We start from the raw sequence: 21355 nt of genomic DNA on the forward strand, positions 1-21355 counted from the left end.
CAGAAGCCCAAGAAATACAAGCTATGGACGACGATAACGCCAACAACCCCGACGCTCCTCTACTCTCCGAGAACCGAACAAGCCCTCGATCGTGGTACCAGTCGAGGACACTCTTAGGAGGAGAAGGCGCTCACGCAGGTGCTAAAGCTGCTACGGAGGACTTGATTCCTAATGGCTCGGGGACGTGGTTTATATGGGCACTTACACTATCCGCAGGCCTCAGTGGACTGCTGTTTGGATATGAGTACGACTCTAGCCGTTTGCCCCATTTCCCATATCTGGCATTGGGTTATGTCTGATTCAAAGATGGAAATATATATCACAAATTTATACCCTCCTTGCTTATCGTACGCTTGTTTCATCCACCTGTCCTGACTTTGTGCTTCCTGGTGATGTAGTACCGGCGTCATTTCATCGACCTTAGTATGCATCAAAACGGATCTGTCCCATCGAGAGCTGACAACCTTGGATAAGAGCTTAATCACATCATCCACAAGTCTATTCGCGCTTATCTCGAGCCCCATTGCGGGAGCTTTAGGTGACAGGCTTGGAAGAAAACCCGTCATCTTGATCGCAGACGCTCTATTCGTCGTCGGCGCACTGTGGCAAGCGGCCACCTCAGATGTCAGTGGCATGATTGTCGGTCGGAGTTTGGTGGGGTTGGCCGTTGGAGCGGCAAGTCTGATTACGCCCTTGTACGTAAAGATGCGCTCAAGTGCGAGCGAGCAACGTCTTGATTTCTCCTTTCTGCTGGTTCAAGCCGTTGCGGAAGAGTGCAGCACATCTACGACGTTATTGAATGGCGTGCTGATTCGATCCTGCACCTCTAAATCTAGGTACATTGCTGAACTCTCCCCGTCAGAAATTCGGGGCAGATTAGTGACTGTTCTCGCGCTTTTCATCACCGGTGGCCAGGTAACTGCCTATGTAACCGGGTGGCTACTATCTACAGCTCCATCAGGCTGGCGCTGGATGGTTGGGCTCGGCGCCCTCCCAGCTTTAATTCAACTTTTCATCCTTATATTCCTCCCAGAGACACCACGGTGGCTAGTGAAAGCCGGCAAGGATAATGAAGCCCGTCTGGTATTAGGCAAAGTCTACGGCAAGTCTGATATAATCAGACAGGCGGTCGACCGGATCATTCGAGATATCGAGAATGATATTAATGAAGAAAGCCAAAGATTGGCCCCACAGCAAGACGCGACGTCCGAGGCCTCACAATGCCTAAATTCTATGCTCCAATCCTGGAGCAGCTTATTCCGAATTCCCTCAAATCGCCGTGCCCTGATTATAGCTTGTATGCTACAGGGTTTTCAACAACTCTGTGGTTTCAATTCGCTGATGTATTTTTCGGCAACCATTTTCGATCTCCTTTCTTTTTCCTCGCCAACATTAACATCGCTGTCAGTGGCTGTGACGAATTTCATCTTTACCTTATTAGCTTTCTCCCTCATCGATCGTATCGGCCGAAGACGAATTCTTCTCTCATCTATTCCAATCATGGCCGTCTCCCTTCTCTTCTGTGCAGCCGTATTCCCTGCTATGGATATCTTTCCAACTCCGGGTAAAGGGATGGCTGCCGGAGTCGACAGCAACGACTACGCAGCTGCTCCCCAACCGGGCCTTAAACCCGTACTCATTCTTATATCCCTAACGATGTATACCGCTTCCTATGCCTCTGGTTTGGGGAACGTTCCCTGGCAACAATCCGAACTGTTTCCCCTTCAGGTCCGATCCCTCGGTTCTGCACTCGCAACCGCGACGAACTGGGGATCGAATTTCCTCGTTGGGCTTACATTCCTGCCACTAATGGAGTTCATTTCACCAGGTTGGACATTTTTGATTTATGCAGTTGTCTGCATTGTGGGCTGGCTTGCCGTGTGGGCTATTTATCCTGAAATGAGTGGGCTTGGATTGGAGGATGTTAAAAGTCTGTTAGTAGATGGATGGGGCGTTAGGGAAAGCCTAGAGAGGTTTGCGAAAAGGAGAGGAAATGTTGTTCAGACATAAATAAAGTATATATATATATATGAATTGAAGCATTTGCCAATAGATTAGCTAGCTATTTTTATTAGAAAGCTTAGGCATAACCAATATCAGTGGCAAGGTCTTGATGGTCGAGAAACGACAATCCATGGCTCCCTTCTCTCAAACATGGAATTTGAATATGAGATTCCTGGATTGTATGATGTTTATCTCAAGGATTAGCCGCTAATCACATATCCATGCTGTTCACATATGTGCATGCTGTATATGTTAGACCTTCTTACCTTGATTTGGGAGAATTTTGGGAACTAATGTGTACTTATGGTCCACTGGCTGCCTCATGTTCACCAAGAGCCTGAGGACATGGTCAATGCGTAGTTGTGAGAGCTGAATAGCATACACACTACACATCACCTTGGAACACAAGATAGAAAAGCTACCAGATAAACCCATCTCTCGTTGTTTACACTTATTTGCTTAATCTGGCGCGTCAGGATGGTCTCTCAACTCCAGCCGATGGTATCTTTTTAAAAAAGTTATCTTATAAAGGATCTATCCACCTTCAAACGTTTGGCTCCCCTACGAGTTTAGTGACATGATAAATTTTAAAACGAATTAACTTCAAAAACAGATCTCTTATTCCCTGGAGGCTATCAACCTTCCTGAAACGAAACTTTACTCAAATGGCATTCACTAGGAAATCACTTCTTTTCCATGCCATGTGAGATTGTCGCCCTGCAGCTGTTGCAACAAATCAAAACAGGATCCAATACATTTATAAAGAGCTAGCAGTAAAAACAAAACTTTCATCTCATTGCTGACTCAGTGCTAGTCAGCATTAACTAAGGGGTATCACAAGCAGCAGGTATTAAAGTAGTATATAGTGTAAGTTCCACGTCTATGTCCCTCATAATGGGCTCAACGCAGGGGGATTTTTCAAGAGAATAAAGGATGCGATGACAAGCGATGGCAGATAACGTCAAGTGGGCGAAAATAGACTAGTAAAGTTCAAAGCTCAGTGGGACCGTAAAACATCTCCGAGACTATTTAGTCATTTGTTGAAGGGATTTATTGTTGATAATCTACTTCTTGCTCTGGGGTAAATTGCAGAGTGAAACGGCTCTTCGCACGAATCCGATGGCCGTAGAGATAGAAGATAAGTGGGATTGGCGCCAAACTGGCCGCAACGCAACCAAGGAGTGTACCAGCCCAGTTCATTCCCAGTGCATTGAACTAAAAAGAATTTGTGAGTATTAGCTACCAAGAACTAGGAATTTGAAACGGGCAGCTTACCATAAACCGGGAGAAGAGCGGGAATCCTGCAGCGGCAAGTGACCGAAGAAGCGCGTTGGCAGCAATGGCAGAGGCAGCGCTGTGATATAGTCAGTAAGCGCGCATACTTGACGATAAGTGCCAGAATCAAACAAAATAGAAGGCCAACATGGAGACGTACAATAATATATATGCGTCGATAATATAGTTTATAGCTTGTAAGAAGATGACCAAGAGCCCGAATCCCGTCAGGATGCCGGACAGCGTCGGCACAATCCAGTGGATGCTCGCTTTATAGCCGGACCAACCAAACCAGAACAAACCAGCCGCGAATGCGATGCCTCCAACAATAACATGAGGGAGACGCCATTCGGGAACGCTGATATTATTATTTGCAGCAAGTTTTCGAGTGTACCATCCTTGTGAAAGGATAATGGACATGCCACCGATGAATTGACCAACAATCATGCCAAAATACGGGAGGCCACCGACGCCCCGACTGAATCCATGAATTTGTTGAAACACGATGGGATAGGCTGTCAAGAAAAGATACAGAAGACCATAAATAAAAGCGGTGTATATGCTGAGAAGAAGAACGATGGGCTCCGTAAACAGAATTTTGAGGGGTCGGCTGAAATTCTTCTGAACAAGCTCGGCAAAGTCGACTTCAATCTCCTCTTGTTTGGCGTGGATTCCCCAGTTCTTAGTACGACGGCGCAATTCGGCCGCTTTCTGAACAAGTACGACGGGCGGGTAGGTCTCTGAGAGAAAGAAATAGTTAAGAACGAATGCACTGACGCCCAGGATTCCAGGGAGATACGAGGTCCAGCGCCAGCCGAGGTGGCTTTCAGCCATAAAGCCACCAATGAATGGTGCCAAAAGCGGACCAGTGAACACAGTCATAGAGAACGGTGTGATGGCGAGGCCCCTGAGGCGGTTATCAAACATATCGGAGAAGACAGCCGCAACTACGGCTACAGGGGAGGCCCCAAAGAAACCTCCGAAGAACCGACAGAGCATGATGGTCTGGAGATCTTTAGCGGTTGCAACGCCGAATTGGAAAACCGTGAATCCGAACATGCTCAAAACGATCGGTAGTCGACGTCCTTTGAGCTCAGACAAAGGTGCCCAGATAATAGGGCCGGTCGCATAACCAAGGACAAAGAGTGACAATCCTAAAATGCCAACTTCAACGGACACCCCGAATATCCTGGCTACGTCACCGGTCACCGTAGAAAAGATGCTGCTGGTAAAAGATGAGATGATAGTCGTCCAGGCAAGTATTACGGCAGTTGCCACTCTAGTTTCCAGAAGAAAAAGTATCGTTAGCTCACCGGTCTCTCTGCAGAGCTTGGGGTATATAATATCGACCCCCGGGGGAGTGGAGGGGCCTTCACGTACTTTCGTTTCATACTCCAATTTTGAGGGTGTAAGGGATCGTCCGGACCGTCAAATTCGACCACATACTCTTCCTTTTCCGGTAGTGGTGGTGGATATGGCTTCCCTGCCCCAAAGGCCGGCAGAGGTCCCTTTGGGGTCCTCGACCGAAAGCTTGCCCCGACTGTCGCACTATGCTGACTTCGCTGGGTGGCGATGCGACTTAGGGCGGTAGGATGCCGCTCCAAGTCTCGGTATGTTGGGGCCCTAAAGATATCTGTGCCATCTATGCTAGAGATGGAACCACTAGCTCTCGAAGATGATATGGAGGAATCGGACAACCGTCGTGATTCTAGCTCAAATGGAGGAGGTAGATGGCCACGGTCGGCCTGCTGCTCGGCCTTCTCAAGGTCCCTAGAGACGGTATCCATCCTCACACGAAGTGCGGACGGCGCGAGAAGATTGCGCACTTGGTTTCACCACCCAGGATGACCTTTCGAGCAATGCTACGACTGGAAAATGGCAGTGATCAAGGATATCAAAGCGAGGATGCACTTGGGCAGATTGGAAATCACAGTAGTATATACTATTTCGGGGTAAACTTTTCGATAACGAATGTATGTATCTATATACACATTCAATAGAGAGTAGAGGGAATTTCAACGAGAAACGGATGTTCCCATCTATATTTATGTCTATAGGGAGGCGACAGTGAGGTCAAGAACACTTTTCACTGAATGAAAAAAAAAAAAATTGAGGATCACAAGCATCCCGTCACTTTACATATAAACTCCAGAACGGATGAGGGGGAAGGTGGCAAATATCCGTAAATCTTCGGTTGATATTTTAGAGTTAGGTCTTTAAAAGTTCATCGGTGGTTCTGGAATGTAACAGATGGGGATGATTAGTGGTTCTGCTAGAAGAATAGCCCACAAGTGGGCCCAAGCTCGTGAGGTAAGAAAAAAAGGGGAGGGATGGCCTGACTCTCACACGGCGCATCGTTCTACTCGAACGAATTGGTGCCAAAGCTGAGGAGTGACCAGCAGGACTTTTCTCTTCTCCTACCGACCATGTCACCGATGAACCCGGGTTTGTCAGTGCTTTGATGATGTCAGTAGGTTTTCGGTGTCTTGGAGTTCGGCACGGGCATTTGCCGAGACCAACGAGACAGCCGGGCCCGTGGCGGTGTCGAAATATCCGGGAGTAAAGTATGTACGGAGGCCTCCGCACTCCGCGTCCAACAAACCTCTCGCAATTAAGACATAATTTCAGGTGAAACGGAAAGTCAAAAACAACATCACACCAGACATTGGGAAATTAATTGTACCAAAAACATTGCTGGTACGGAATACTGAGTACTCCTTAAGGAATAACCAATAATTTTTTTTTTTTTTTTTTAAAAACAAAAAAAATAAGAATTAATAAAAATTCTTCCCTGCTCAACTAGTTGGTTATCGAGTGAGTTAGTTTGTCTTGGCATCTGTGGCTGGAGTGTTTTGTCGCTCAGCCCTACCGTCCTGGCCTCACAGAACGGGAACTGTGAGACACTACTGAGAATAGCAGCACTCCGTCCGCCACCAACCGGTTGCTGTTTCTGCCGGCTTGTTTTTGATTCCTAACTTCATATGTATATTGTGCAGAGTGTGTGTGTATGTATGTATGTACATACACAATGGGCTTCTGTGGCAGTTTTCACACTCGTCCGCTCAAGATGGACGCAAGAATCTGCTCCCACCGTGTAGCGCCATTATTTGAACACTATACAGAGTGCTCCATACAGTATATATTACGGAAGAAAGGCTCTCCGATGAGACTGAAGAATTATTAATTATCTAGCTCCTTAGACCATGTACCTGTACGGTTCCATGCCATTGTCGATGCCTCCTGTCGACTGGCACCGGGCCAGGGTCCGGAGTAATCTGGATCAGACCGGTCCTAGGTAAGCACTCGGCCAAATCTCTGAGTCTCTGCCTCTCTACGGAGTATGGCCAGCGAGCATCTCCGTGCAGATGCAGTCGTGGCCGTGAGTTGTCCGTCAGTGGGAAGGCGCCAAGGCTGCCCAAGCAAGGCGGGTCGCCGCTGCTGTCCTTTATTGCAAGTGGAGTCGCTGCTGCCGCACCACGAAGGCACCGCGCCCATGCCATTGGCTGGTATCCCTGCGCTAGACCGGTTCTGGCCCTGGCGCTCTGGCCCCTGTCCGCCCGCCAGCCAATCAGCAGCCACAGCGCCCTGGTGCCAAGCCTTTTCAAGCAATGTTGGCCAAGTTTGGAACGTGGACCTCCTCCCCTTTCACGGTTCCCCTTCCTGCGTGCCAGTTCAGCCAAACCTCTCACCTTCGCTTCTTCCCTTGTTTCAACAGGAGTTTATGTTCCTCATAATGTCGAAGCTCTCTCATTTCCTGTCGTTGCATCCTTCGCTCTGCTAGTCCCTTCTCTGCCGTCCCCTCCCCCAAGACGACCGTGCCAAGGGGCAAAAACAAAAGGCACTCCTTTTTTCTCATGGATTTCTGATCCTTACACTCTTTTCTCGCGAGCTCAATCCAACTTTTGTCCTTCTTTTGACATAGTACGGAGTAGTCAGGCCCTCACTACGGCCATTTCGCTCTTTTTTTTTTTTGGGCTCCCACAATCTTTGTATGTACCTTCAAGAAGAGAAGAGAGGTCGATCTGTTTACATGAAACTTGGGGCTCCCACTCAGCCACTGCTACCAGAGTCCCCTTTTTCCTTTCTATCTCGACTCATCAGTCCCTTCGATCGTTCCAACTAGGCATCACATAGAACATACGCTGAATCGACCTTTTTGACATAACTGGTCTTTTGTACCAAGGACCCTTTTGACGAGAGATGGCCCGTCACACCTATCGCGACCCCTCACGCTTGGTGTCTCGCGCGCTCGCCATACCCGTCGAACGGTCCATCATCCTCACCGCCCTGGAGCCCCCTTCGCTGGTCAAGAGAAACCCAGCAGATGCTGCATCGAGCTCTTCTGTACCGACCAAGACTTGTGGACCGGACGATACCACCGGAGTCTGTACCCGTCCTGTTAACAGCACCACTACTTTGACCCTACCAATCGTTCTTGGTGCAGTGTACGTCCTAACCCCGATACAATTTCCCCCTAGGAGGTAAAATAAAAAGCAATTAGAAGATTTGAGCTAACCTGATCTTTAGAATTCCCTTGACTTGCGCGTTCATCGCCTTCTTTTTCCTGCACCGCAGACATGTCAAGAAGCTACGCCTTGAGGATGCGAACGATAAACACAAGTCACTCGATTTTGGGCTAGATTTTGTGCCCTCGGGAAGTAATAACAATCGACGCGGGAATGGAGGCAACGGGCCATCCATGGCTGAAAAATCCACTCGTCGTGGCGGGCACGGTGTTTCCATGGATCTGACGCTGAATAGCCCTTATCTACTTCCCCCAGGCCTGCATGGATCCCATGAGTCCATCCATTCTTTGTCAAGGTCATTACATGGAGAGGATGACAAATATCGCCATGCGTCTGCCTTCCCTACCGGTGATAGCGGCTCCATACGATCATGCTCTCCCAGCTTCAAACGCGGAGGTGACGATGCGTCTAGCCATAATTCGCCCAGTTCTAAATATCCCTATGGGGATGATATGAATCAACATTTGCTGAAAAACGCCCAGCGCATGTCTCGATCCCCGCCAGCAATCGAATTGGATCCTATCGAAAGTGACCTTGGCCACCCTCCTCATCATGCGACAGCAGTTTCCGCATCGGAATCGGGAAATACAACCTTCCATGGTCGAAGTGAGCTTACCGTCCCAACAGCCGTCTCAAGTCACGGTGATCGGAGCTCGAGTAGTAGTTCTGAAAGAGACGATTCGGTGCTCAGGAAAAGTAATAATTACCTAGGCGCATTAATCCAGCGGGGTGACGATCGGTCTCCGGAAAATGATCTTGGGAGGGTGCCGGTAACAACAAAGGCGGATGTTCCGCTGGACGAGCCAAAGATACAAGAACCTGTCCCAGACAACACCTCGAAGTCACCTCCCCCAGCAGAGGTACCAGCTACTGGTTATCCTAGCCCTTCGCAGCCACCAAGAATTTCGCTTCCGATCGATGACGACAAGAGTGACTATGGAGATGAGTCGGAAGCTCCAAAAAAGCCTGTCCCGCAGTTGAATATCCAGGACGTCGAAACCGCACCACCTAGCAATGACAAAGCTGCCAGGGCGACACTTGATCCGCATGATCACTACTATGATGGAGGTTATCAAATTGATACGCGCCGGTTGACCGTGGGAATCCGGCCCTTGCCGCCGGAAGATCCGTCAGATAACCCAGAACAGCGAGCTAATCGTATCCGATCATTCTACAAAGAATATTTTGATGAATCGAAGCCCCAAGATGACCATGTCGAAGATCACGGTCCTGGAGGAGCTGATTACGGACCGTTTGACCCGTATGGCGACCCGGGACACTACGCACATCCACGTCCCTTTGCACAACCCGAAGGACGCAGAGCCATGACTCCGCCACCAAGAATGCCCCAAATACCTGTACAATATCGACGCCCTGGTCCAGGCTTTGGCCCGCCCAGTACTTCAAGCCGTTCCGGGACTCCCTCATTTTCGAGTGGACCGCGTGCTTTCTCATCCGCATCAGGTCGCATTCCTGTCAGAGGTCCCAGAAAACCGTTACCCCCGCCATCTCCTCTCCACATTCTTCCCACTCCTCATAAGCTAAAGGACGATTCCATTCTGCCAATCGACTTTGCTCCCGGCGCCAACTCGCGTGAACGTAGAGAAGGGCGTCCGGAAACACCCCAGGGTGGTGTGAGGCCGTATATGCTCACGGTTCCGGCACATGTTCCTCTCGCATCATCGTATGATGACCTTGCTATGCTCCCTAGCCCGTAAGTACAAGTCTGCTCCATACTTCTAGTATTAATCCAGCTAACCGGCAGCCTCAGGCATGCGTTGAGGAAATCTGGGACTTTTACTGCCTTAGACTTTGTGCCTCCTCCCCGCTTCAAGAATGCCGACTCCGGCAGCGACGCAGGCAGCATTCGCAGTAACAGAACAGGTCTCTCAGCAGCGCAATCTTATAGCATTCGCACCGGAGCTTATCGCATTAGCCGTCTCCCACCCCAGACAGTTGGTACCAAAGATGATATTATTTCGAACCTCCGCCCTACCTGGGACATGAAAACCTAAAGCTGCTTGGATCTCGGTTATTTTCCCCTTTATGTACAGCTTGAGTGTTCCGTCTAATGAGCATTGTATGTCTTCCTGCGGGTGTATGATGATTTCACCATAATCGCGATTGTTCATCTTCGGGAAAATTACCATAATTGCCTCGTTTTTTTCAACCTTTCTGTGACACTTGGTGTTAATAGACTTGGAGTAGTTGGTGATATGTTCCCTTTTCGTTTTTCCTTTTCCTTTTTTCTTTTTCTTTTACTTTTACTTCCCCTCCCCCCTTTCTTTTTTTTTTGAGATGATTGGACTCCTGTAGGCAACTCGGTTTTCAATTTTGGGGGGTGTGGGTATACATCGATCTGCTGCTTCGGCAGTCAATCATTTATGTACAGAGCGGACATCTTATATATGGTGAGAGCAATTTAAACATAGGCATGTCTATAGGAAGTGGCTCATGGTGAAGAAATAAATAAATAAACAGGTAAACTTAAAGAGGGTTTAGGTGTCTGTACGGAGGAGAGACAGGTCTTAAATAGTTCATGTACAGAGAGTATGCAGGCCTGAAACATGGAGGAAACACTAGTTTAGGGCGAAAGGTGTTGACACTTGCGGGTGAGGCCTTCGTATGGTAGCTGTGACACAGACCTCACAAAAGAGGGGTCGTTCAGCACCAATATCGCGTTTCCAAGAATTGAGCGACAAAAGGCGTCTGTTTCATCCCTGCGAGCCGAACCTAAGTGAGCTCTCAATGTTGAATCTGTTAGGCCAACTTTGCCCATGGTGGATGTTAGCGGCAATAGATAGCTTGAGATCGCCAGTCGAAGCATTTTTTTTTTTTTTTTTATTCAAGACCCGGATCCTTGTTATCCCAAGGTGAGTTGGGGCGCCTGAGTCAGGGCAACACAGGAAATATGAGCAAAAATGCGTCTTTGGGACTGGAGAGTCGGACAAGAACCCGCGCCCGTTGGAAGGTTGAGTTGGGAAGCCGACAAAGAGCGAGATTGGCCAAATGCGGCTCACCCAATGACACACCTCGGCACTACGTAAGTAATGTTCCAGAAAAGTACGTGTAATTAACGGTATTTGAGGTGTGAGACCGAGCGGTATGTATTTGCTTGTTCCCAATCCCAGGGTGGCCGATGATACTGAATACAAACACTATCGGAACCCTATCCAGCCAGGCATTTCTCGCTCTCATGTCCGTAGAATTAGAAAAAAAAAAAGTGATTTCCCATCATGTGTGGATTCGAGTGAGTGCGTGTTGTGTCAGAGGAGTAAGGAGTCCGTAGTAAAACAGCGGTTGCTTCCTCCATGCAAACTCCTTGCTGCTGGAACGTATGAGCACACGATCGTACTTAAAAAAAGAATTAGGCTTCGTTTTTTTTTTACGGAGTACAAGAGTTAAATGATAAGCCACCCTCGTTTTTCCTTTTTGTTTTTTTTGTTTTTTTGTTTTTTCTTCCGCTGTCACCTTGACAAACTAGCTCATGGGGATCTTTGTAAACTCACTAAATGAGCGGGTCTCTTGCTCGCTCCTTGTAACTAACGGCGTACGGAACGGCGACAAATACAGCCTCCCACAGGCGCAAATCCGAAAATCAGTACGTCGCGTTGGCTGCTGTTGTTTTTGAGGCGAAGCGATGGCAATACGTTGCAGCTCGGTTCGTCCAGTGAATGGAGGACCCTTGAGGTATCATCGTTGAAAGGAGGAGCCCAAGGGTCCGCAAAAGAAATTTTTACTTTAATTTATTTTTGTCAGACTCTCCTCCGAACTCCGTGTTCTGTACGAGCATGGATGGATTGCTGGTATGTACAGCCCCCATACCGTGACTTGTAAAGAATCGCACTTGAGAGACCCCGGCGTCTGGGATTCTCGCTCGTTTTTGCTTCCCTTCCGGAGATCTCCCTTTCGCTTTGCCTCCTCGACATCAACTTGGTTTGAAAATAATCAACACCCGTTCATCGATCCCGACAACGTTTCTGAGGCCGGTGCTGGGCAGCAAGCCCACTCACATTTTCACTCTTTCCAGTGCCCTTTCTTTATTTTTTATTTTTTTTATTTTAATTATTTTTCCTCTCCATTCGCTTCTCGCCTCCGACCGGTCCGTCATTGAGACATTGCTTTCCCGCTTCATCCTAGGCTGCCTTGTCACCATCCGCCGTTTGATGATCAAGATTTTGATCAATACAGTATCATTCAGGAACAGCACCGAGTTCGACAACAAAGCAGCGCTCCTCTTTGGCGTCATTGCTCCCATCCTAGCCATACGTAATTATTCCCAATACCAACAACAATAGAAAAGAAAGACAAGAAAGATCCAGAAACAAAATATATCAGCCTCTCAAACCCGGGCTGATGAAATCGTGCCTTGCCGCCCTGGACCCGTTTCGTGCCTAGATGATAGCGTGCTCCCCCGGTCGTCACCACACGCAATCGCGCGGCTGCTGAATAGACGAAGCTCCGAAGCTGGGATCGCGCCTCATCAATTATCTTCTGGTAGCCACTGCTGCGTCAAGACCACGATCGCAGATTGGAGATTGTGTGGAAGGGAGGATCAATTTCAGGCACAGTTGACTTCTTCGTGCCTGTGAACCTTCAACCAAGCTTTCTTTTGGTGCCATTGCTTCACTCTGTTGCGGAATCTTTTTGTGCTGAAAACGGTTACGCCGTTCAGAACCGCCCGCAATGTCCGATGCTCCTCCGCCACAGGGTATGCCTGGTCCATTCGTTTTGTCCCATTGTCTTCTGTGGTTGATTGTCCTGACAACCCCGTTGCACAGCTTCTCTCACCGAGCCAACACCTCCAGATCAACCTCCACGCGAGACCCCACCACCACCGCCGCCTGCAGAGACTCAACCTCCTCCGGAGTCGTCACCGCAATCGGAACCAGAGCAACCAACTTCACCTCCTCCACCGCCGCCGCCGCCAACCACCGATAATCCACCACCACCACCACCACCCACCCCGACCTCTTCTCAGGAGCCCTCCCCTTCTCGTCCCCCACCACCACCCTCATCGTCACCACGACCCCCGTCACCGTCGCCGCCGCCGCCGCCGCCGCAGCAATCCACCCCCAGGGTGAGTTCTGTCATAACGACAGTAACGTCGACTTTGCCACCCATTCCTGATCCCAATACGCCAACCCCACCACAAAATAATCCGGCCTCTCCGACTCTAGGCACAACTTCGACGTTACCAACTTCCACGTCGCACCCGAGTAATGGAGGGGGACTATCTGCGGGCGGTACGATCGCAGTCGCCGTTGTGGTCCCTGTTGTGTCTGTGGCCTTGATAATTATAGCACTGCTATTCTGGTGGAGAAAGCGGAAAGCGAGAAAGATTGCCGAAGAAGAGCGAAAACAGGAAATTGAAGAATATCGATTTAACCCGAACACCGATCCCACCCTTCCTGCGATCGGCCTTACCGGAAACTTCAACGACTCGTCCGGGCCGAAAGATGGCAACTCCGGCTATCGTGGTTGGGGCGCAACTTCAAGTTCGCGGAAATATTCCACTGGCCCAAGCATGCCGGTTTCTGATAATGGAAGCAGCCAGCCGTTTCGGCCCGTCTCCCCGATAGACGACGGTGGCCATTACGCTGACAATGGCCATCGACCGGATTCTGGTGACTCTGAGACCATCGGGGCGTTGCCTGCGAGGTCCGGCAACAGGGGAGATATACATAGGGGCCCTTCTAATGCTTCTTCCGGGTATTCAGTCGCAAATCACTCAGATATCTCCGATGATATTTCGCCTCCCGGTGCCCCTCCCGGGACTCATTATTATGAAGAAAACCCATACTATAGCGATGCGCTAGGGCAGCAAGGGCCGTATGGAGATAGTGCGTATAGCAATGTGCAACCTGTGATCCGGGATGTTCAAGCAAGACGGAACACGCGCATTGAAAACCCTTCGGTATTCCCACAACAGGGAAATGCGGGTATCTCGCAGAATTTCTGACAGTCGCCTGCTTAACTTGCTTTTATAAATGTATCTCTGTTGTTGCCGTTCCGAAACAGTTTTGAGTGCTTTCTGACACTGTGCTGGGCTTTGGCCTCGTCACTGACCTCCTTTGATATCCCGGAACTTGTCCCGAGTTAACTTTTTCCCCCCTTCCCCCTCCCTATCTTTCTTTCTTTTCGTCTCTTTTCTTTTTTTTTTGGTCCTGTCGTCCCCGTTCCTTTTTGGCCCATTCTCCTTTTTTTTTTTTTTTTTTTTTTTCTTTTCATATCTATCATATCTTTTAGAACCCTGGTTTTTGTATGAAAGCTCACGAAGTTTCTGACCCCATTGCTCCACTTTTGTGTTTATTATTACATGGTACATATGCCATCTAAATATCTCTTTTCTTTTTTATCCTTCAACTTTGAAATTTCTCCCTGTAAAGCCCTGATGGCAGCGGCTGATAATAACGGGGGGAATGTCTCATATTTTTAATATTCCCGGACAGCACTTGTCTGGGTGTGTTCTTCTCTATTTAAAACAATAGTTTGCATTTTAACAACTTGGCTCCTTGTATCTACGGTTCACCTGGCCCTATATATATTCAGGCAAAAGGGGGGTGATGTCATGCTAGATTAAGTTTTTGCTCTGGCCGGGCGTTGAAAAACGGGCTTCACCATGTAGCCGACTTTTACTCGCCGCAAGTTCGAAAAAGAAATTGGCTCCAGGGATAACAGCGACAGAACACCTGGCCGAGAACCTTCGCCCAAGCCAACCCTCAACGCCGGATACGGTAAGTCGAGGCTGTGGATACGCACCTCGCCGTCGTCGAATCGAATGTGTTGATGGTCCTGTAGATATTGAGTATTTCCAGGAACCGCCAAGATAGCTTTAACCCCGGGTAAGGAGACAGGGCCAGGTGATTTGATTGATCGATGGATGGACGACCGGAGGACACACGGCGCTGGCCGCGATACATGTAGATACGACGAAGCGTGCTCGTTGGTCCGCCCCGGGAGTGGCATGCTGCTCCGCGGTCGAGCTCCAATGGGAGGGGCCGTAGCGCGCGGATGGCGGATTGATAGGACGAGGAGGCGTGTGAGGGTCTTGGCGAACCGGCGTCATCGTCACCCGTCGGAGAGCTTCCATGCAGGCTAAAAAGCGTAGAGGGGAGAGAAAAAAAAAAAAAAAGAATAAAAATAAAAAGGAAAAGAAAAAAGTGAAGCTTCAACGTCAAGACCTGAGAGCCGAGAATTTTTGGGGAAAAAAAAAAACAAAAGGCTTCCCCCTACTAAGATGAAAACTCCATCCGATTCAATCCGCCGTTCCATTCTCTCTGTCTTCATCAAAACTGCAGCCAGATCCAGCCACACCCGCAGTGTATGCGTTACGACATCGTAGCACTCCGTTGACATCCATCCGATCTGGTGCTAGAATCGGACAAGAATAAACACATAAACCCCCATTGTCAACTGCTGCCCACTTCCCCCGTGGCACCCGTGGTAGATTGCTAGAAAGAACCGCTTCCTATAGGTTTTCCGGACACGAGAAGCTCCCGAGGGGGTGGATGTTTGGTTCCCATTTGAACGTAAACGATGCGGATCGATTTCCAACCCTGCACCAATGTATGGCCCTCTGCTACCTGTCTCCATCTAACCCTTTTAGCTAGACGTTCCATCAATGCTATCTCGTGCGCTGTTCACCTAGCTGCTTATCTTTTCGTTCTGCTATAATAATTCCTCCCTGCCCACCTCTCCCCGCCGCGCCTCTTTTCCCCCCCCGAGCTATCTTGCCATGGCCTTGACTGCTTTGGCTGACCCATCTTCTTCCACGCAGTATCTTTAGCTACATATCAGTCTGACTTTGGCACTTAGCCCTTGGCAAGGACCTGTCGACTCGCCCGGTTCTCTAAAAAAACGCGCTGTCCTCCGTCTCCCCCTGTTGCTGCGGCCGTCGCCTCCTACTCCAAGGGCCGTTCTCTCGGACCCGTCAACAAGAACCACCCCGACGCCCTGCCCATGATCAAGCTTGAGGGACATTATGTGAGCAAGCTATTCCAGCAGGTTGTTTCGGGGGAGAGCTGCTATGGCTTTCCCATGTTATCCCACATTCAACGGACACTAACCCAATGTTCAATGTCGCAGGAAGTTCGGAAAGCATATCCAGCGGCGCCAGCTCGACCTCCCCGAGTATGCGGCCAGCTTTTTCAATTATAAGGCCCTCAAGAAGGTGAGACCCTGCAGAAATTTTTTTATTTTTTTATTTTGGCTTTAAGTGTCTCCGGATGCCGACATATCTTGTCGTATTTGGGCGAACGTCGCTGATGAATTTGCGCCTATGTTCAGCTTATCAAGCAACTGAGCGCGACCCCAACGATCCCAGCCCAGGGAGCTAGTGCGTCTCCTGCGTCGGACACTCTTGATCCGCAGGCCGCTCTTCGGGCGAACAAGGAGGTGTTCTTCTTCCGGCTTGTATGTCCAATACTCCCTCCCGCCACTCTCGTGCGCAGTCCGCGAGCATGTTATTCATGATCTCAGAAGGCTCACGGTGCTGCTTTGTTCTTTTTTTTGACCCCCTTTTTTTTTTTTTTTAACTTAGGAGAGGGAGATTGAAAAAGTCAATGTGTTTTATTTACAAAAAGAGGCTGAGGTTCGTCCTTCCTTTGTGCCTGACTTCTTTTCTTTGGCGGCAGCCTCCTGACCGCAAAGCTGTTGCAGTTCTCCTTACGCTTAAAAACCCTACTTGATAAGCAACGAGTGGTTCAGTCCAAACGGTCGGTATCAAATTCGAAGACGCCTGCCAATTTTGTCACCTTATTTGAAGGTTTCCAGCAGTTCGATGGCGATCTGAATAAGCTCCAAGTAAGCTGGAACGCCCTGTCCTTTTGATATCATCACACTCATGAAGATAAATCTCGCCCAGCAATTTGTTGAAGTAAATGAAACTGCAGTCTCAAAGATTTTAAAGAAGGTTCGTTACACCTTCTCACATGCCGCGGAGCTCTCCCTGGTAGAAGGAAGCTAACTCAACTGTGTGTAAGTGGGATAAAACATCAAAGGTACATTTTTTTCTTAACTTGTCTCTTGTGTCCTGTTCTGTGGTTTTATTGCTGTGTCTAACCCTACCCAGTCTCGCACAAAGGAGGTCTACCTTCAGCGCGCAGTTGAAGTGCAACCGTGTTTTAACCGTGATGTCCTCAGGGATCTCTCGGATCGTGCTACTACGGCACGATTGGAGCTAGAAGCTTGGGCGGAAGGTGAAAATATACAATTTGATACTTCTTATACTGTTGAACGATCCAACATTGTTCCCGAAGAGGATGATGCTGATTTCCATGCTCTTCACGCCACATCCACCGGAAACCTTTCAGTATTGCGGGACTGGATCTCAAAATTGCAGTCTTCCCAGGATGCCGGCACCCGGGTTACGCGCATATTTCTAGCTGCGTTAAATGAATTCCCGGATGAGGTCCTTACACTACTTCTTGATACAGGCCTAGTGGATATGCATGCTGAAGATGACATCAACGAGAGAAATTGTTTGCATGAAGCAGCTATCTCAGGACGGGAATTTGTCCTACGAGCTGCGCTGGAGCGCGGAGTTGACGTTTCACACCCAGATGTTTACGGAAGGATACCGCTACATTATGCTTGCATGCACGGCCGGGTTGAAATGGTACGAGCTCTCGTTAATGCTGGGCCAACCACTGTCGATTTCATGGATCATGATAACTTCACTCCTTTGATTCACAGTATTATTCGAGACCAGCTCTCTTGCGTGGAACAGCTCCTCTCCCACCATGCACGTATCAATCCAGCATCAGACTCGGATCATATTCCTTTGAACTTGGCATGCCAACACGCATCTTTACCGATCATACGCATGCTTTTGGAACAAAATGCCAAACTACTTCCGGATGCCGAAGGCTTATACCCGCAACACTTGGTGGCACGGTCCTGTCGGGCTCCGGAAGTGATCCTCCTCCTGAAAAGTCACGGTGCGGACCTTGATCAAAAAGACAAGCTCTATCAATGGACTCCACTATTTCATGCCGCCAGTGAAGGATGCGTTAGCTGTCTGCGGACACTCCTAGATAGTGGTGTTGATGCCGACACTCTGGATGAAAAAGGTTTCCCCGCGATGTATTATGCCGTCTGGGAAGGTCATCTAGAATGTATGATCCTTCTATGGTCGAGACAGACCAGCTCGAAGCTCTCCCAACCAAGCCTCAATACCCTCAACGGACCCAATTTCCGCGACGCTGCCTCAATGACTTCTCCAGCTCTTGCAGAACCCGGGGGAATGGATGGCGATGGTATTCCGGACTTATCGTTGCCTCCCCCCATTATTCCACTACGCCGTTACGGGCATAATTTCCTGGATAACAAAACATTCCTCCAGATCTGCTTTGAGCCAGCCCCGTCGGAGCCAATTCTGTTCTACCAAGCGGGTCGTTACGCTGCTGCCAGACTGATCATATCATCCAAGATGTCAGACCTGATTCCGCGGAATATCATGTTGCCTTTGCAAGAGGATTCCAGGGCTATATCGTTCCAAATTGACCGGCTGGACAATTTTGCCCTTGAGTTTGAGATCTTCCCTACATTTGGCTCTAAGGTAATCGCGAAAACAGTCGCTCTGCCGGATCTCTTTACGGGAGGCATCCGAAGCTCGGGTTCCTACTGTCTGCCTCTTTTTGATCCAAGGTTACGGCCAATCGGCGAAATGAAGTTTAGCTTCCAGGTGATAAAGCCGTACTACGGAGAGCCTCTTGAAATAACGCATTTTGCGACCTATTGGAAGGCCACTAGCTCTCTAGATTCCGATCATAATGGGCAAGTCACTGGTTCGAGCTTATCGGGAGATTATGTTCAACTCTTTATTCAGTTGACAGCGGACAATGTTCCGGTTTTATACCCAGAATTTACTGTCAACCATCATGGCATCGAAATTCCAATCTGCCACTTAACCTACGAACAGTTCAAGCTTGTGGGGAACGAACGTCACGCTCAAATGCAGTCCAGTGAATCGGCTTTGCTTCATTCATTAGATGCAATGAGCATCGATGATCTAGCTCATGTCCATCGAGTCCTGGCGACATCATTTCTACCTTTGCGAGAAGTTCTTGGGCACCTTCCGACCAATATTCATGTCAACCTTTGCATCCTATACCCCTCTCTCGCTGATGCGAAAGAGTTTGGTTTTGGGCCACAAACTGATGTGAATGTTTTTGCCGACTCTATTCTCGCCGAAGTGTTCCATCACGCCAGAGCGTCCAAAGAAAATGACCCATATTTTATGCGCTCCATTGTGTTCACTTCGTACAATCCTGACATTTGTATTGCGTTGAATTGGAAGCAGCCGAATTGTATGTTTCTTAAAGGGATTTGTCTGTCTTGGATTGCTGCTGACCTTTTGATTAGTTCCTGTCGTCCTTTGCAATGACCTTGGGCAGATTCGCGACCTAACACGGGATTCAACCTCGCAGCCGTTGATTCGCTGTAGCGGACGCGCCTCGATGTCCATCAAAGAAGCGGCTCGAATTGCCCAGAGCAATAATTTCATGGGTTTAATGTGTCGCTCAAGTCTATTGGTGAGTCTCCGGAATGTGTACTAGGTCATTTTCTTATCTCCTGCTCACTGTGTTTTTAAAAGAATGTTATGCCTGCGCTCGTCGAATCCATCAAAGAACAAGGACTTGTTCTCGTGGCGGACACATCCGATGAAGCCGGCGAAAGAAGTCGACCCGGTGCTCCGGTTAGAACCGAGTGGGCATATCGCATGCCGACAGGCGTCAATGGCGTAATGAGAGGGACTGGTGTCTTGCGGTTTAACGACAGCATTGATATGTGATTTACGATTCTGGTTCTACTCGAGAATTTTTGACATCCCATTTTAATAATGGCTGAGTGTTGATTGGCTTTTCTGGGCTTACTTCCATTAGTACGAACTGTGCGTTCCTTTTTTTTTTTTTTTTTTTTTTTTTTTTTTTTTTTTCCCAGTTTATTTATAGGGGTTGTGGCAAGTTTTTTGCGGTTGATATGGCCTTTGATCTTCGATATGCCCTTTAGCCGGCCCCCTTACACCCCAACCTTCCCAACGGATCTTTGTGGTTCCTCATCGATCCAGTGTATGGAAGCTCCAAAGCTCGAAAGTGATGCCATGACCGCGGCGTTTATTGGTCGCTGGGTTAGCGAATATCGATCTTTGGTGTAGTTAGGCGGCCGCATGCACGAATCTAGCAGATGATTCCATGATCTCTTTTTATAAATATTATAGTACACATATGGATAAGTACAGGAGATGTGTGCAGGTATGACGAAAGGTCTAATGTGTATGTCAAAGTGTCGCTCAAAATGTCTGTGTAATGAGTGGGACAATAGGCGGTTCTATGGCGGTATATTTTGGTCTCTTGGGATGGGAGGACCAATGTCCCATGAGGAATTTTGACCTGGGATGCTTTTGCAAAACGTCATTGCTCAAGCCAATTCCTGGCTCTTTAAAAGCTGGACCTCTTTGAGCGGAATCTTATCTACCCACTTTTCGGTTTCCTCCTGCCAATATCCCAACCCCAGCGTCTTAGGGTTTTTACAACCTTCGGGGTGACAGCGGCAGTGAGTGGAACTCGAAGGAAAATTAGACTCTTATGCACTGCATAGGCTAATGCCAGCTGAGTCCAAATACCTGCAAAGAAGCGAATGAAAGCGTTAGTCATTGAGATTTGCTGTCGAGTACGGGGATAAAGAGCTAAAAAGAGACGCACTAGCTTCCTCGCCGGCGGGTTTGCCTCCAGCCTTCATTACTCCATGATCTAATGCAGCTCTTTCAACGCTTGTGGCCATTGCAACATCACCCCCATAAAGGTTTTCTGTTGTATCCTTTCTGGCGCCAAAAATTGGCCTGAGGATGTTCTTCATAGACTCAACAACAACATGTTCATAGTGTCCGATCCTCTCAACACCCAATAGCCTAACGGCCGCAAAGCAGAAGGGAAAGTCAAGTGCTGACAGAAGTAGATATATTCCCAATGCGGACCATCCGTATTCACGGGATAACTTGCGCATGCGCTCAGAAAAGCTGGGCGGTTTTGGAGGAGATGAGTTGGTGGAATTCCAGCGGCGGGTGGAACGGCCGGAGGATCTGAGGCTGGAGGGCCTGAAAAAGATGGATGCTGTCGCGCGTCTCGCGGAGGATTGTGTCAGGTGGGGGTAAAGGAGCGGTCTCGCGGAGGTGTGGACGGATCGAAGGCTCGAGCGGAGCACAGTAGGCAGTTGGATAGGCCGCCACGTCCGACTCGATGTGACGGACCAAAAGGACAGTGTCCCCCGGCTTTCACTGGATATATGGAACAATTGGCCTGTGCCAAAGGGAGCGAAAAGCCGGGAAGCGGACATCGCTCTTGCAAGACTGGAGAGCTTGAGGACGCTGCTCAAGCCAATTTTGGTGGGTGAGTTGCAAAGGCTTTTGGAGGAGGACAATCCGCTTGCAAAGCGACTGTCAAAGCCGCCTTTTCTAGAATGATTGATTACTTCGTCTCCGGTAATCGACAGGTATGTATGTACGTTTGAACGCTTCGAAATATTGCCTGATCGCGGGCAATCTTCCG

The 21355-nt window shown here is 48.9% G+C and overlaps 9 protein-coding genes across 9 annotated transcripts; 5 read left to right on the forward strand and 4 right to left on the reverse strand.

Annotated features, from left to right (window-relative positions):
* Positions 1 to 23: 23 nt before the first annotated feature.
* Positions 24 to 2010, forward strand: CIMG_04219 (sugar porter (SP) family MFS transporter; the record flags this gene model as incomplete). Its single annotated transcript, XM_001244777.2, has 2 exons — positions 24 to 244; positions 399 to 2010. 2 exons carry the CDS (start codon positions 24 to 26, stop codon positions 2008 to 2010), a joined length of 1833 nt encoding a protein of 610 aa, XP_001244778.2.
* Positions 2011 to 2603: 593 nt separating this feature from the next.
* On the reverse strand, positions 2604 to 5308 carry CIMG_04220 (multidrug resistance protein). Its single transcript, XM_001244778.2, has 4 exons — positions 4660 to 5308; positions 3440 to 4558; positions 3280 to 3358; positions 2604 to 3219 (listed from the first exon to the last, which is right to left on the reverse strand). Exons 1-4 carry the CDS (start codon positions 5064 to 5066, stop codon positions 3055 to 3057), a joined length of 1770 nt encoding a protein of 589 aa, XP_001244779.1. The 5' UTR covers positions 5067 to 5308; the 3' UTR covers positions 2604 to 3054.
* A 1019-nt stretch (positions 5309 to 6327) lies between these two features.
* Positions 6328 to 7135, reverse strand: CIMG_11284 (uncharacterized protein; the record flags this gene model as incomplete). The annotated part of the gene is made up of 3 exons (XM_012358303.1): positions 6328 to 6393; positions 6489 to 6828; positions 6969 to 7135. 3 exons carry the CDS (start codon positions 7133 to 7135, stop codon positions 6328 to 6330), a joined length of 573 nt encoding a protein of 190 aa, XP_012213726.1.
* Positions 7136 to 7479: 344 nt separating this feature from the next.
* Positions 7480 to 10255, forward strand: CIMG_04222 (uncharacterized protein; the record flags this gene model as incomplete). Its single annotated transcript, XM_001244780.2, has 3 exons — positions 7480 to 7724; positions 7807 to 9519; positions 9577 to 10255. 3 exons carry the CDS (start codon positions 7480 to 7482, stop codon positions 9818 to 9820), a joined length of 2202 nt encoding a protein of 733 aa, XP_001244781.1. The 3' UTR covers positions 9821 to 10255.
* A 1305-nt stretch (positions 10256 to 11560) lies between these two features.
* Positions 11561 to 12054, reverse strand: CIMG_11285 (uncharacterized protein; the record flags this gene model as incomplete). Its single annotated transcript, XM_012358304.1, has 2 exons — positions 11561 to 11711; positions 11819 to 12054. 2 exons carry the CDS (start codon positions 12052 to 12054, stop codon positions 11561 to 11563), a joined length of 387 nt encoding a protein of 128 aa, XP_012213727.1.
* Positions 12055 to 12491: 437 nt separating this feature from the next.
* Positions 12492 to 14163, forward strand: CIMG_04223 (uncharacterized protein; the record flags this gene model as incomplete). Its single annotated transcript, XM_001244781.2, has 2 exons — positions 12492 to 12516; positions 12587 to 14163. The coding sequence occupies 2 exons, from the start codon at positions 12492 to 12494 to the stop codon at positions 13765 to 13767; spliced, it is 1206 nt and encodes a 401-aa protein (XP_001244782.1). The 3' UTR covers positions 13768 to 14163.
* A 64-nt stretch (positions 14164 to 14227) lies between these two features.
* CIMG_13780 (uncharacterized protein) lies at positions 14228 to 14907 on the forward strand (the record flags this gene model as incomplete). The annotated part of the gene is made up of 4 exons (XM_001244782.2): positions 14228 to 14268; positions 14434 to 14542; positions 14607 to 14650; positions 14733 to 14907. The coding sequence occupies 4 exons, from the start codon at positions 14228 to 14230 to the stop codon at positions 14905 to 14907; spliced, it is 369 nt and encodes a 122-aa protein (XP_001244783.2).
* Positions 14908 to 15543: 636 nt separating this feature from the next.
* CIMG_04225 (ankyrin repeat protein nuc-2) lies at positions 15544 to 19718 on the forward strand (the record flags this gene model as incomplete). The annotated part of the gene is made up of 10 exons (XM_001244783.2): positions 15544 to 15584; positions 15894 to 15978; positions 16095 to 16220; positions 16348 to 16398; positions 16467 to 16610; positions 16672 to 16719; positions 16790 to 16807; positions 16879 to 19117; positions 19173 to 19342; positions 19405 to 19718. 10 exons carry the CDS (start codon positions 15544 to 15546, stop codon positions 19600 to 19602), a joined length of 3120 nt encoding a protein of 1039 aa, XP_001244784.2. The 3' UTR covers positions 19603 to 19718.
* Positions 19719 to 20003: 285 nt separating this feature from the next.
* Positions 20004 to 21306, reverse strand: CIMG_04226 (uncharacterized protein). The gene is made up of 2 exons (XM_001244784.2): positions 20513 to 21306; positions 20004 to 20433 (listed from the first exon to the last, which is right to left on the reverse strand). The coding sequence occupies exons 1-2, from the start codon at positions 21141 to 21143 to the stop codon at positions 20282 to 20284; spliced, it is 783 nt and encodes a 260-aa protein (XP_001244785.2). The 5' UTR covers positions 21144 to 21306; the 3' UTR covers positions 20004 to 20281.
* Positions 21307 to 21355: the final 49 nt, after the last annotated feature.

Source organism: Coccidioides immitis (genome assembly GCF_000149335.2).
Source record: "Coccidioides immitis RS genomic scaffold supercont3.6, whole genome shotgun sequence".
Lineage (NCBI taxonomy): Eukaryota > Fungi > Ascomycota > Eurotiomycetes > Onygenales > Onygenaceae > Coccidioides > Coccidioides immitis.

What these genes read in the sequence shown, in the direction of transcription:
- CIMG_04220 (XM_001244778.2), bottom strand. Translation starts at nt 5,066, where the DNA reads ATGGATACCGTCTCTAGGGACCTTGAGAAGGCCGAGCAGCAGGCCGAC. An exon ending in AATTGGAGTATGAAACGAAA is followed by an intron (nt 4,559 to 4,659) that starts GTACGTGAAGGC and finishes TCTGGAAACTAG; the next exon opens with AGTGGCAACTGCCGTAATAC. An exon ending in CGCTCTTCTCCCGGTTTATG is followed by an intron (nt 3,220 to 3,279) that starts GTAAGCTGCCCG and finishes AATTCTTTTTAG; the next exon opens with TTCAATGCACTGGGAATGAA.
- CIMG_04226 (XM_001244784.2), bottom strand. Translation starts at nt 21,143, where the DNA reads ATGTCCGCTTCCCGGCTTTTCGCTCCCTTTGGCACAGGCCAATTGTTC. An exon ending in ACCCGCCGGCGAGGAAGCTA is followed by an intron (nt 20,434 to 20,512) that starts GTGCGTCTCTTT and finishes GCTTCTTTGCAG; the next exon opens with GTATTTGGACTCAGCTGGCA.